Source organism: Spermophilus citellus (assembly GCF_964194105.1).
Source record: "Spermophilus citellus genome assembly, chromosome: X".
In the NCBI taxonomy this organism is placed as follows: Eukaryota; Metazoa; Chordata; class Mammalia; order Rodentia; family Sciuridae; genus Spermophilus; species Spermophilus citellus.
The window spans coordinates 31627025-31638712 of NC_138190.1; the positions used below are offsets into that span (position 1 = coordinate 31627025).

Sequence of the window (11688 nt, forward strand, 5' to 3'; positions counted from 1 at the left end):
CCACCATTTAGGCAGTATACTGCTACTTTACAAATGCAAAATTATAGCTTTACAAAAATTCCAGTTAGTACTTACATTTGAATACCCTAATTTTGCATGCTTAAAGTCCTTAATTTAAAAAAAAAAAATAGCAACAACTCAAATGCAAGTTGACAAACAGGACAAAATTCTTGGGCAAAAATAATCATTAAAAGCTAATAAATAGTTAGGGAACAAATTTTACAATAACTTCTTAAAATACAAAAGGCATAAAATAGAAGCTATTAGTGATGTCATAATGGTGAATACTGAATTTGGGTTGCCATTTTAATGGCATAATATATTTATGTGGCCCCTAATTCATTTTTTGTCCCCGTTTCTCCTGTTTAGAATTTCTTAGAGTTAGCATAATGCTATTTCTTTAACTATTGAATAATCAATCGGAAGCAAAAGTATAGCACAGGAAGATAATCTTTATTATACTTTAACTAGAAATAGAGCAGATAGCAAGATCACGAGGTATAATTGATTTTTTTTTTGAAACCAGGCTTCAACGACAATAATCAAAAACAATCCTTAAGTGCACAGATATTTTGGTCACTATTATAATCTTCAGGGGCACAAGTCAGCAGCATAATAGAACATAAAGGTAATGACTCAGAATTTCTGATTGCCAAAAACACAGGTCACTGCATTAAAAACTATCCTTGTACTTTTTTGTGGTGCTGGAGATGGAACCCAGGTTCTCATACATTGTAGGTAAGTACTCTACTACTGAGTTATACCCCCAGCCCCTATCCTTGTATTTTCTTAAACTTCTTAAACATTGCACAGTTATTCAGCAAAATATCAACCATAAAGATAGCACTCCTAGAAGAATACTGCCTTAATGCTAAACTTTTCTTTTCCCTAAAAAAAAAAAAAATCACTGAATCATGATTCCAGTCTCTGCATGTATTAGTGTTAGTGGCAGTATGCAAAATTGATTTTGTTTTCAAGGTTAAATAGCAGATTGACTTTGCATTTGGTGGCCAGCTGTGTACCCTAATTCTTCTTTCATTTTAACTACACTTCATAAACCCTGAGATATTAGATAACCTGCTAATGATTGTATACTTTTAATTTGTACTTTACTCCGCTCAATTTATATCCCACATAGTAAGTATTTAAAACTATTTACAGATGTTTGTAAGTAAAGCAATGATAAAATTTACTACTTGTATAGTTAAGACTACTAATAAGGCCTTTAATTAAGAGTTGCATATTCTATGCATTTTTAAATTGCTAGGAGCAACTCTTAAAAGAACATCTATAGTTCTGTCACCAATAAGTGCTTTGCATTTTGTTTACTTCTACCTGGGTAACCAGACTTGGTTTCCTCCCCTCTTGTAAAACAACTCTTTTTTTTTCCATCCCCAAACAAATGCTACTTTTCCCACTGAACAGCTGCCAAAAGGAACTTAGCGTGTGAACAGCACATTGGTAAGTATAATGCCTAGCAGAGAAATATGCTCCTACCAGGCATGCAGTAAATGCTTGTTCCACATGGAATGAGTAGATTGTAAGGCAGTTGTCTGACTCATATGATGTACCTAATTTTGCTTAACCAGGAAAGTCAGGTTATCAGCTCGAACTCAACCTTTAGTGTAAATAAAAAAAAAATTGAAATTAAAAAAAAATGGATTCACCAATTCTCAGAAAAAGTAGACAGGTAAATCATAATTGCTACTATAACATTAGTTGATTTAAAAAAAGGAGCAAAAATACATTCCATTAAGTATTACGTACAACTAAGCAAGGGTAAGAAATAAAAAACTCAGAGGTGTTAGCTAATTCATGTCTTCTCTACATTCATCCTTGTAGCTTTTTTGCTCAAATATATATCCCTGTTAAGTAAGTACTCTAGCTGAAAGATACATGATAATGTTAGTGAAAAGCTGGTGTAGGTATAAGATCATATTTGGATGTCATGCCGTATTTCTGCATTTAATTTTTGCTAACATTCAGTTTTTCTTATTTCAATGATGCTGTATAGAGTATGAGATAATCTGCCAACTTACAATGAGACTGCTTGCTTATAATACTCAGTTTCTATTTGATAGCTTGCACACTTGTCGTCTAGCATATTAATAAATAACTATGACTCTTGTTTAGAAAGGATACACTGAACAAAGTCTTAAGTGAATGGCTTTAGTCTAGCATTTTTAGTTGGTTACAGGACAATTGCAATGGCAAAAACATTAACAATGCAGTTCATGGTTCGGTTCTCCCATCTTACAGTACAGGTTCCTGAAAACACACAAGAAAAGTACTTTGATATATCAGCAGCAAAATATCAAAATTACCAGGGGGTGGGGGAAAACACACACACACACACACACACACACACACACACACGTGCACATATATGCACATTTTTCATAGATGTTAATATCATTTATTCCCTTCAACCTGTTATATCTTCACATTTCATATTGGTCTGAAGTCATACTTGTGACTAGGTACAAAGCCATTATATTGATAAGATCTTTTCAGGATTTAATTAGAGCTGAATAAGCATTTGATTAAAAAGTACCCTGTTTGACTTTGCTGGTACTTTCTGTATGAATCAGCTTAAGATCTCTTACCGTCAGATGTAGTATCCCAAAAACATGAGCTGGCAGTGTGGAAGCCGTATGCACTCCTCTGGACCACTGCACAGGTCACTACAAATACAGTCACAAAATGAGGACACTTACAGACAGAGGGAAAAAACCAAGATTGAAGTGACTTCAAAGTTATAAAAACTGAAAAAAATAACAGAAAATGATGCAGCCAATGGACTGGAAAAAAAAAAAAGGTTTCTCATTCTGATTATCTACTCTCATGATTTAAACCCCACTGGATCTAGTCAGTTTGTGAGTCATTGCTATAACAATTAGCAACGGTATTATAGAGAAATTCTGGGTCAAGTTGTGTGCTTTGTATCATAGGCAGAATTTGGACACAGAAATGCAGGAAGTAGGACACAGTGGCACACACCTGTAATTCCAGGAGCTTAGGAGGCTGAGGCAGGAGGATCACAAGTTCAAAGCCAGACTCAGCAATTTAGTGAGGCCCTAGGCAACTCAGCAAGACCCTGTCTCTAAATAAAAGATATTTTTAAAAGGGCTGGGAATGTGGCTCAGTGGTTAAGTGCCCCTGGGCACAATCCTCAGTACCAAAAAAAAAAAAAAAATGCAAAAAATATTTCACTTTACAGTAAATATGTGGAACTTCATAGTCCTACATATAGGCATGGGATTACTAGAAGGAAGTCAGAGTGACTATGGGGGCCTCAGTGGAACGAGAACTGATACAAATGTGAAGGGTAGCTACCCAGGCCAAGTATACTTTTTTGTGTAGTGAAAGAGCTCCATCTTTTATATACACCCATATATACACATATGTGTATGTATACATATACAATTACATATGTAATATATACACATGTGTGGTATGTAAAAAATGTGTAAAAAAATAATACATTATTTTTTTGGAGGGGGGAGGGTACTGGTGATTGAACCCAGTACTGAGCTATATCACCAGCTCTTTTTAGTTTTTACTTTGAGACAGGGATTTGCTAAGTTGCTTGGGGCCTCATTGAGTTGCTAAGGCTGACCTCAAACTTTCGATCCTCCTGAGTCACTAGGATTATAGACGTGCATCACCATGCCTGCCTAGGTGTGATTATATATTATCATTAAATGAATAAGTCAGGATTTCTTCATATTCTATTAGTATCTACCTTCAGTGCCTACTATTCATATTCATTCTCAAAATTCATAGAAATTCCCAAGGACAAAGGAGCGTGAACAAGTGAAGAAGGACACTGATACTTACCAATATATTTATAAGCCTTTCCCAGCTTAACCAAATGTGTTAGGGACTGCTCCACTATGCTTGCAGTCCACTGGTTGATGTTGTTCTGATTATAATCCTCACCTCCTAAGACCCCATCCACACACTAGAAGGGCAGAGAACAGCTAAAATTAGCCCAAACCAACACATTTGACACAAATTGCAACAATTTATTCAAAGCATAAAATACACGTATGACCCAAGAAGGTATTTCAGAAAATATGCATCTGTAAATATTTATTAGGCGCTGTCACTAATTGCTTAAGCATTTTGAAAGCATTTCCACAAGCATTATCTCACTCCATGATATACTCTGGGTCATATTAAAGATAAATATGCCAAGGCTCTGTGGTAAAGAATTTACTCTAGCAGAAACGCTAATAAAAGAAATCCAATATCTATAACACAAGAAAAGACTAATCATAGATGATAAGTTGTGTCATAAAAGGATTACAGGGTAGGGAGGGGATTAAAAGAAGGTGATATTAATTGGTTGAAGAGTGGCTTTGAAACAGCTGGGACTTAACTAGGACCCAGATGCTAGAAACAAAGGCTGGAACTAATTTAAAAACATAATTCTCATGTATAATAATTAAATTCTCATTAATACTATGTAATTGCTTAGCTATAATGCAACCAGCACACCTGCCAATGACAATAAATAAAGATGCTCTAGAAAGCGAAAGTCCAATAATTTCCTATAATGCTTACTTGCATCCACTTCTGACACCTGATTAAGAGCACTGGCTGTGATACACAATCCTAGATTTTAAAGGCCAGCTCTGTACCTACCCATTTTGTGACTTTTAGCAAGTGACTTATCACCTTCAAATCCCTAATTTCCTAATCCTTACAGGAGAAATAATAACATCATTTTATCAGGTTGTTGAGAGGATGAAATGAGATAATGAACTCAAATGAGATAATGAACTATGCTCAAACACAGTGCCTGGCACATAAAAAACTATTATTATGATTATTATCATTATTGCTGCCAGCCATGTTTTGGGTTTTTTTTTTCTTTTGGTACTAGAGATTGAACCCAGGGGAACTTAACCACTGAGCAAAATTCCCAACCCTTTTTTAAATTTAGAGACAGGATGTCACTAAGTTGCCTAGGGCCTCGCTAAATTGCTGAGGCTGGCTTTGAACTTGATATCCTCCTGCCTCAGCCTCCAGAGTCCCTGGGATTACACGCATGTGCCACCTTGCCCAGCTCCTCCACTGCTATTGCTTATATTCAAATAATAGAGTCTGGAACACGAAGCACTCATTCACTTTTAGAATCTAACTTAACACCTGCACAAGTGCACATGCTTTCATTTACGACTTCTAAGTAATACAGTATGCTACTCAATATAGAATCTTAAGCTGGATAATATGAAATCTTTGGAGGATTGTGAGTTCAAAGCCAGCCTCAGCAACTTAGTGAGGCCATAACCAACTTATCAAGACCCTTCTCAAAATAAAAAATTAAAAAATAAAAAGGGCTGGGGATGTGACTCAGTGGTTAAGTGGCCTTGGGTTCAGCCCACAGTATTTTAAAAAAAATTCATTACTAATAATAAGGTGCAAATAGAGAAATTAAATAATTTAGAGGTGCTGACAAAAGTAATGTGGCCCAAATTATTCTCCATGACAGAGTAGAAGGGACAGTAGCACAGGGTTTTAATTCTGGCTTTACCATTACCAAAGCTGATGGTCTTTTTTTTCTGTTATGATAAATTAGGGGAATATTTTTTTTTAATTTTTTTGGACTGTACAAAACTTTTCCTCCTGTAGATGCCTTTCCTTAATGGGGAAATTAAGGACACTCATTTTCTTTTGGATTATCTGAAAGAATCAGCTCTAAACAACAGAAAACACTGTGTGGATGTGGGTCCTACTGTCAATAGCCCTCCTAATTACAATTAACTAATATTTAGCCTAACTAATTACCAGGAGGCCTACCAGGCAATGAGGTCCTTAAACAGATCTGCATTTCCATGGTCAATCTCAGGATGGGGGCACATAGCAGGTACTCAATAAATGTTTGTTGTTGAAACAATATTGGCTTTGATATACTCTCTGGACATTCCAAATCAAATACACTTTAGACTAAGTTCCAACTTCGTTTCATTTGTAACTCATTCTTTCTTTAAGGATGTTTTTGGGGAATTCTATTTTAACAATAAATAAAATGCATGTGTATAACCAATAAATGAGTAGCTCTTAGAGTTCAGTAGAAAAAAATATATTAGTGTGGGGGCTCAGAGCAAGGAATTAAAAAAAATAAGATGAGCAAGAGATAAGGAAAACAGAAATAACTGGTGAAATTATGTAATTCTCTAGTAAGTACTAAAGTGTTTTAATACAGAGCTTATTCTCAAGCTTTTCCAGTGCCTCAATGGAAATGTTTCAATGGCAGGAAAAAGTTGGCTTATGGGAAGAAAGGAGGAGGTTCTTTTGATTCAAAAATAGACTATTAAAGTAATACACAAAGAGTGGCCTCCCCACCCTTTCCTTTCCAGTCCCTTTTCCCATTCTCCAGAGGAAAACACCTTCAGTATATAATTATGTTTATTTCTTCTAAAGGTTACTTACGTTATTTCCAAGTAACATATCACTCTGCAAGGGAAATACTGGGGATTTAACTGCTTTACAACCCAGTTACATCCCGTCTTTATTTTGATATGGTCTCACTAAATTGCTGAGGCTGGCCTCAAACTTGTGATCCTTCTGACCTAGCCTTCCAAGTCACTGGGATTCCAGGCATGTACCATGGCACATAGCTATATCACCATTTCTTCACTATGAATTACTGATAATATCCATGAGAAATCCTGCCATGATAGGTGAAAATTTAGTTCCCCCAGGCTACCTGGTGTCTTCCTCCCATGCCCTTCTCTTAAGACAGTGAGTTTACTATTGTCATTCAATATATTTACACTGTTAGGAATAAGTTTCATTTCTACTCCTGACAGTTCCTTGTACACAGAGGATTTTTTCTTAACATTCCTGGCCTTTTATCTCACCAGTTTTTCTTTCCCCTGGAGATGGAGGTGAGTTACCTGCTTGGTGGGGGATGACCATTGTTCTACCATTCTCAAATGGGAAAGCCAATCTTCCAGACATGTTGGACTTGGGGTTTTGCTTCTTCTCCACCCAGACCAATGAAAGGCATCAGCCTATAAGTGTTTTTCTCTGCCTACTCAAACTTTGCCTTGGATGTCTCTACCAAGGTCTGAACCAAATGAGAGCAAGTAAACAAGCTACATCATCAACCTAGTTTTTATCCATAATAAAAGTGTTTTTTTCTCTTCTAATAACTCTTTTCTCTTTTTATCTGGTTCAGAACTTAGGTAAGGAAGAAAGCACTAATTAAAGGGACCACACCAAAGACCCCACATCCTTTTTTTCACGTTCCATTGACTAAGTGTGGTCTCTCTTGATATTCCATTTTGAAAAATGAGATTATTATCACTCCTGTCCACCTCCAAAACCTTCCTAATTTCCTTTTCTATCATCAAGGTACTGAAAGCATTTGCATTTAATTTTTATTGATTAAACATTCCTAGGTGATATTGTTCTAATACATGATTCTGAACTATTCAAATACGGCAGGATTTTCAGGTGCCTGTCTAGCCCTTTCAGACATCGAGTTGATCCTTGTTGTACAAGGACAGACCTGTGAGAACTTGAAGTGAGCTGGATCATCCAGAGCACTCAGGCAGGTGAGGCACTGTCTGGAGGATGTGCTGAGGGCACTCCCAGAGGGAGGAGCCAACCAGTCAGGGCCTGCTAGGACACAGGCCTCAACAGTCATACACACAATTCAAGCCTGCCTTCTGAGCCCGCCCACCCTCCCCTCCTCTCTCTCTCTCTCTCTCTCTCTCTCTCTCTCTCTCTCTCTCTCTCTCTCTCTCTCTCTCGTAGGCCTTGGCAGAGTTAAAGATGACTCAGGACTATTAAAGTGTTCATAAGTACCTTACCTACAGTGTACTCTGTATTGATACCACTAGAATAATTAAAGTTCCTCTGCCAGAATTGATTCCCAAAGAGAACTTCCTTTTTGTTTGCCTAACAAAGGACCAGATTTCACATTTCAAATAGTTTTCTGAAGATTTTGGTTTACCATCACATCAGTGTCTACAAGGTGCTAAAGTGATTATTTTTCCTAGTATGTTGTTAAAACAAGCACACAAAGTCAAAGGCAGATATTTCTAGGGTTTTTTTTGCCTATTTGATATAATATACATATAAATTATACATATACTTTACACTGTAAATATATACACATACAGACACACACTTTTATAGTATTAACAAATGGATGGTTTTCTGGAATAAAAGTTCTTTTATTCAAAAGACAGGATTATCAATTTTAGTAAAGAACAAACCATTTTTCTAGACTAAAACAGTTTCTTGTTTGTTTGTTTTGGTACCAGGGATTGAACCCAGGGGTTTTTAACTACCTACCCCCATCCTCAGCCCTTTTTAATATTTTATTTAGAAAGAGGGTCTCTCTGAGTTGTTTAGGGCCTCAATAAGTTGCTGAGGCTGACTTTGAACTCTTGATCCTCCTGCCTCAGCCTCTTGAGCTGGTGGGATTACAGGTGTGCACCACCACACCTGGCACTATGACAGTTCTTCAGCATCTCTTTGAGGAAGCTCCAAGATGCCGGACAGCATGATATAGAACAGAGCAGTACTCCTCTAAAGACTTGGGTGAAAAATTCAAAATCTTGTGTTTAACACTAAGGGTTCTAACTTTGTACTGAACCTCAAAACATACATCAGTGCAGCAAGCCTTGAGATGTACATGTATAACTTACCTCTTTGACGATATTGTGGGCTTCATCAGCATTGAAACCAACCTAAAGGGAAAACCCAAGATAATACTGCTTTCAATACAGGCTTCCTTTTATTTGTAGAGATGATAATACACAGAATCCCTTGACTGGCCTGGACACAGGGGAGTGACAGAGACTGTAGTGATAAGGGGAACTTAAAAGTATAGAATTCTCTCCCTACCTTTCCTTCCAAGAGATTATGAGTCCTTAGGTCAGGGCAGAGCCTGGGCAACTATATCTTTTTGAAAAGTGCTTTGTACTAGCAATTCTGATGAACATTTTAGATGGAGAATCATTGTATTGTAAAGTTGAGGAAATAAGCAGATAAAGATACATGTGTTATAATGGCATTTTATTCAGTCATAAATAAAAATGAAATTATGTCATTTGCAGGAAAATGGATAGAACTAGAGATCATTATGATATGTGAAATAAGCCAAACTCAGAAGGTCAAGGAAAAGAAAGGTGATCTCATGAGACCAGTAGCATACAGGGAAGAGAGCAGGGGGTAGAAAGGGGAGGCAGGGGGAAAGTTCCGGGGAGGGATATTGTCCAAATTATGTTGTTATACTGCATATGTACTAATCTGTAACGACAAATCCCACTATCATATACAACTATAATGCACCAATAAAAATGTGGATGAAAAAGATATATGTATTATCAGTAATATAAGAAATGGTTTCAGCAGGATGAAAGAATAAAGTGGTCCATGAGAAGAAAATGCTTAATTCATTATTTTCAGTTTTGTTTTTAACTGACACTGGGTCAAAACATGACTTTCCTGAATTAAAAATTACAACAAAACTTGATCATTCAAAATTATTATCACTTTCATATTGTAAGTTAGTCTGACAACTTAGTCTTTTTTTGGGGGGGGGGCAGCTTGTAAGAATCCTGAATTAACAACAATGATCAATGACATTCAAGTGTCCTCAAGAACAGAACTAGGTTATGTGATAAGACTGAAATCTAAACCAAGACACTTCAGGTAATACAAGAATTGTTTCTATGGAGACATTTTTAGGTGCTTTATCATATCAACATTTTTGTAAAAACCCATTATACAAATTAAAGTTACTTCAAACAAGTAAATTCCAAAATTGATTTTAGATTTAAAATTTTTTTCAATTCATTTAATTATCCCACAGAATTCCCCAATGACAAAGGAATAAAATACCCTAAACATTTAGGAGTATTATTATATAATAAAAAAGAGTTTGGCCCCACTAAAAATGACCATTTTACTTTAAAATCACATCCTTATCTACTGTCAAAATTGGCCTATGAATCAAAGGATGCCAATTTTGCTTCAGTCTGGAAAGCTACCTAATAATAATCTAGATGTACTGAGTGGCCATGGCAACACATGTAATTTTATTTCTTTTTAAATATATGCATTTAGGAAGCAGTACAGGAAATAACGCTTTCCCTTTGTTGGGGGATATGCTAGCCATATAATTTTCTTGTGCCTCAGATCCTCCCAGCCCTCTCCTCCCACCAAGGGGGATGCTGAGCAAGCCCTCTATCACTGAGCTATATCCCCAGCCCTCAAGTCCTTATTCCTTAAGTTATAGCATTTTACCATTGACCTGTAATTATGCGTGCTACCTGGAACAGAAGTAATTCATTTAAATGTGGTTTTAACTTCTGCAGAAGCCCATATCCTAAAATATCCTAACCTATTCCCATTGGAGCAGAAACCCCTTCCAAGACATCTACAAGTTTTCCTGCTCCATTCCCTACCACTGGACAGAAAATATCTTCATCTATTCCACCCTTGCCAGCTGTCACAAGTTAGGCTGCGATCCAACAGGCCTCATCTTCCCAGCGGTAACAGTGAAGCGAGAGCTGTAGCTATATAGTCAGAGGCTTTACAAATCAACCATGCCATTCCTGGCAGTTTTTAATTTGGGGCATGTCACCGAGTGGCCATGAAAAGTCAAGAATCCCCATCAGTAAAAGGAAGCTAACAACTGACATCATGGGATTTCTGGTGAGGCTTAAGAAGCCTGAGTCAGTAAGCAAGGGCTCCTAATCTATAAAGCAACGTCTTTCCAGCCCACCCAGGCCAGAGTCTCCAGGATCCCAAGCTGCAGTGTCCGAGGGGCTGCGGCACCTGCTCCTAAGGACGCCCAGGGGTGGAGGAAGCTGCGGGAAGACCAGTTTCCCAGGCCCGCCCGTCAGACGGGCGACGCCCTCCATCCACGACCCCTCCACAGGCCTCTTCCCCACATCCCCGCCCGGACCCCACCGCCCGACCCTCGCGCTTCCGGCCGCCTCTGCCACCCCGACAATCGGTCCACCCTCAGGATCTCGGGGGCGGGGGAAAGGGGACAGAGAAGGGCGAGGCGTGTCCCCGGCCCCGCGGAGAGGACTCGGGCTCGGAGGACACCGCATCCCAACTCTGCCGATCGCCGGGCAATGGAAGACCACCCGACAGGGACCCCGCATCCAGGCGGGCGGGGCTGAGGGCGGTACCTCGTCGCAGTGGCGATGGTACTCCTCCATGGTGGCGCCGACTCTCCCCGGGGGCGGAGCGACGCGTGGGTCTAACTCCGCGGCCGCGCACTGGCCTCCCGGGAGGCTCCGCCCCCGTTTATGGCCTGGGGCCTTTACCCGCGCAGGCCCCGCCTTTGTGCCGCACAGGAGCCTGGAACTCAAGGCAGGCTCGGGGTGATGAGAGTCGTCTGACCCGGGGAGGGGGCCTCCTGGACACCGAGTGCACGTCAGGCCATACGCCTATTCCTTCCTGCTTCCATCTGACCTTTCTGAAAATAAGGGATGAATGTTAAAAAGCTAGGGTTGTGGTCACTGTGGAACGGATGGGTGACCTAGTGACCCACACAATTGGTTTAGTGCTAAGTGTTGTGGTTATTTTCACATAATTTGTTCATTCACCGTTATCCAACAAATAAGTGTGATTAATGTAATCACCTACAAGCAACTTTGATTGGTCACTTACTAGCTCTGTTGTTTAGAAAACTTACTCCCCCTC

At 38.8% G+C, this 11688-nt stretch overlaps 1 protein-coding gene across 1 annotated transcript; it reads right to left on the reverse strand.

Moving 5' to 3' along the window:
• Positions 1–434: 434 nt before the first annotated feature.
• On the reverse strand, positions 435–11270 carry DYNLT3 (dynein light chain Tctex-type 3). Its single transcript, XM_081277897.1, has 5 exons — positions 11172–11270; positions 8673–8714; positions 3841–3964; positions 2607–2684; positions 435–2268 (listed from the first exon to the last, which is right to left on the reverse strand). The coding sequence occupies exons 1-5, from the start codon at positions 11199–11201 to the stop codon at positions 2192–2194; spliced, it is 351 nt and encodes a 116-aa protein (XP_081134023.1). The 5' UTR covers positions 11202–11270; the 3' UTR covers positions 435–2191.
• Between the last annotated feature and the right edge of the window lie 418 nt (positions 11271–11688).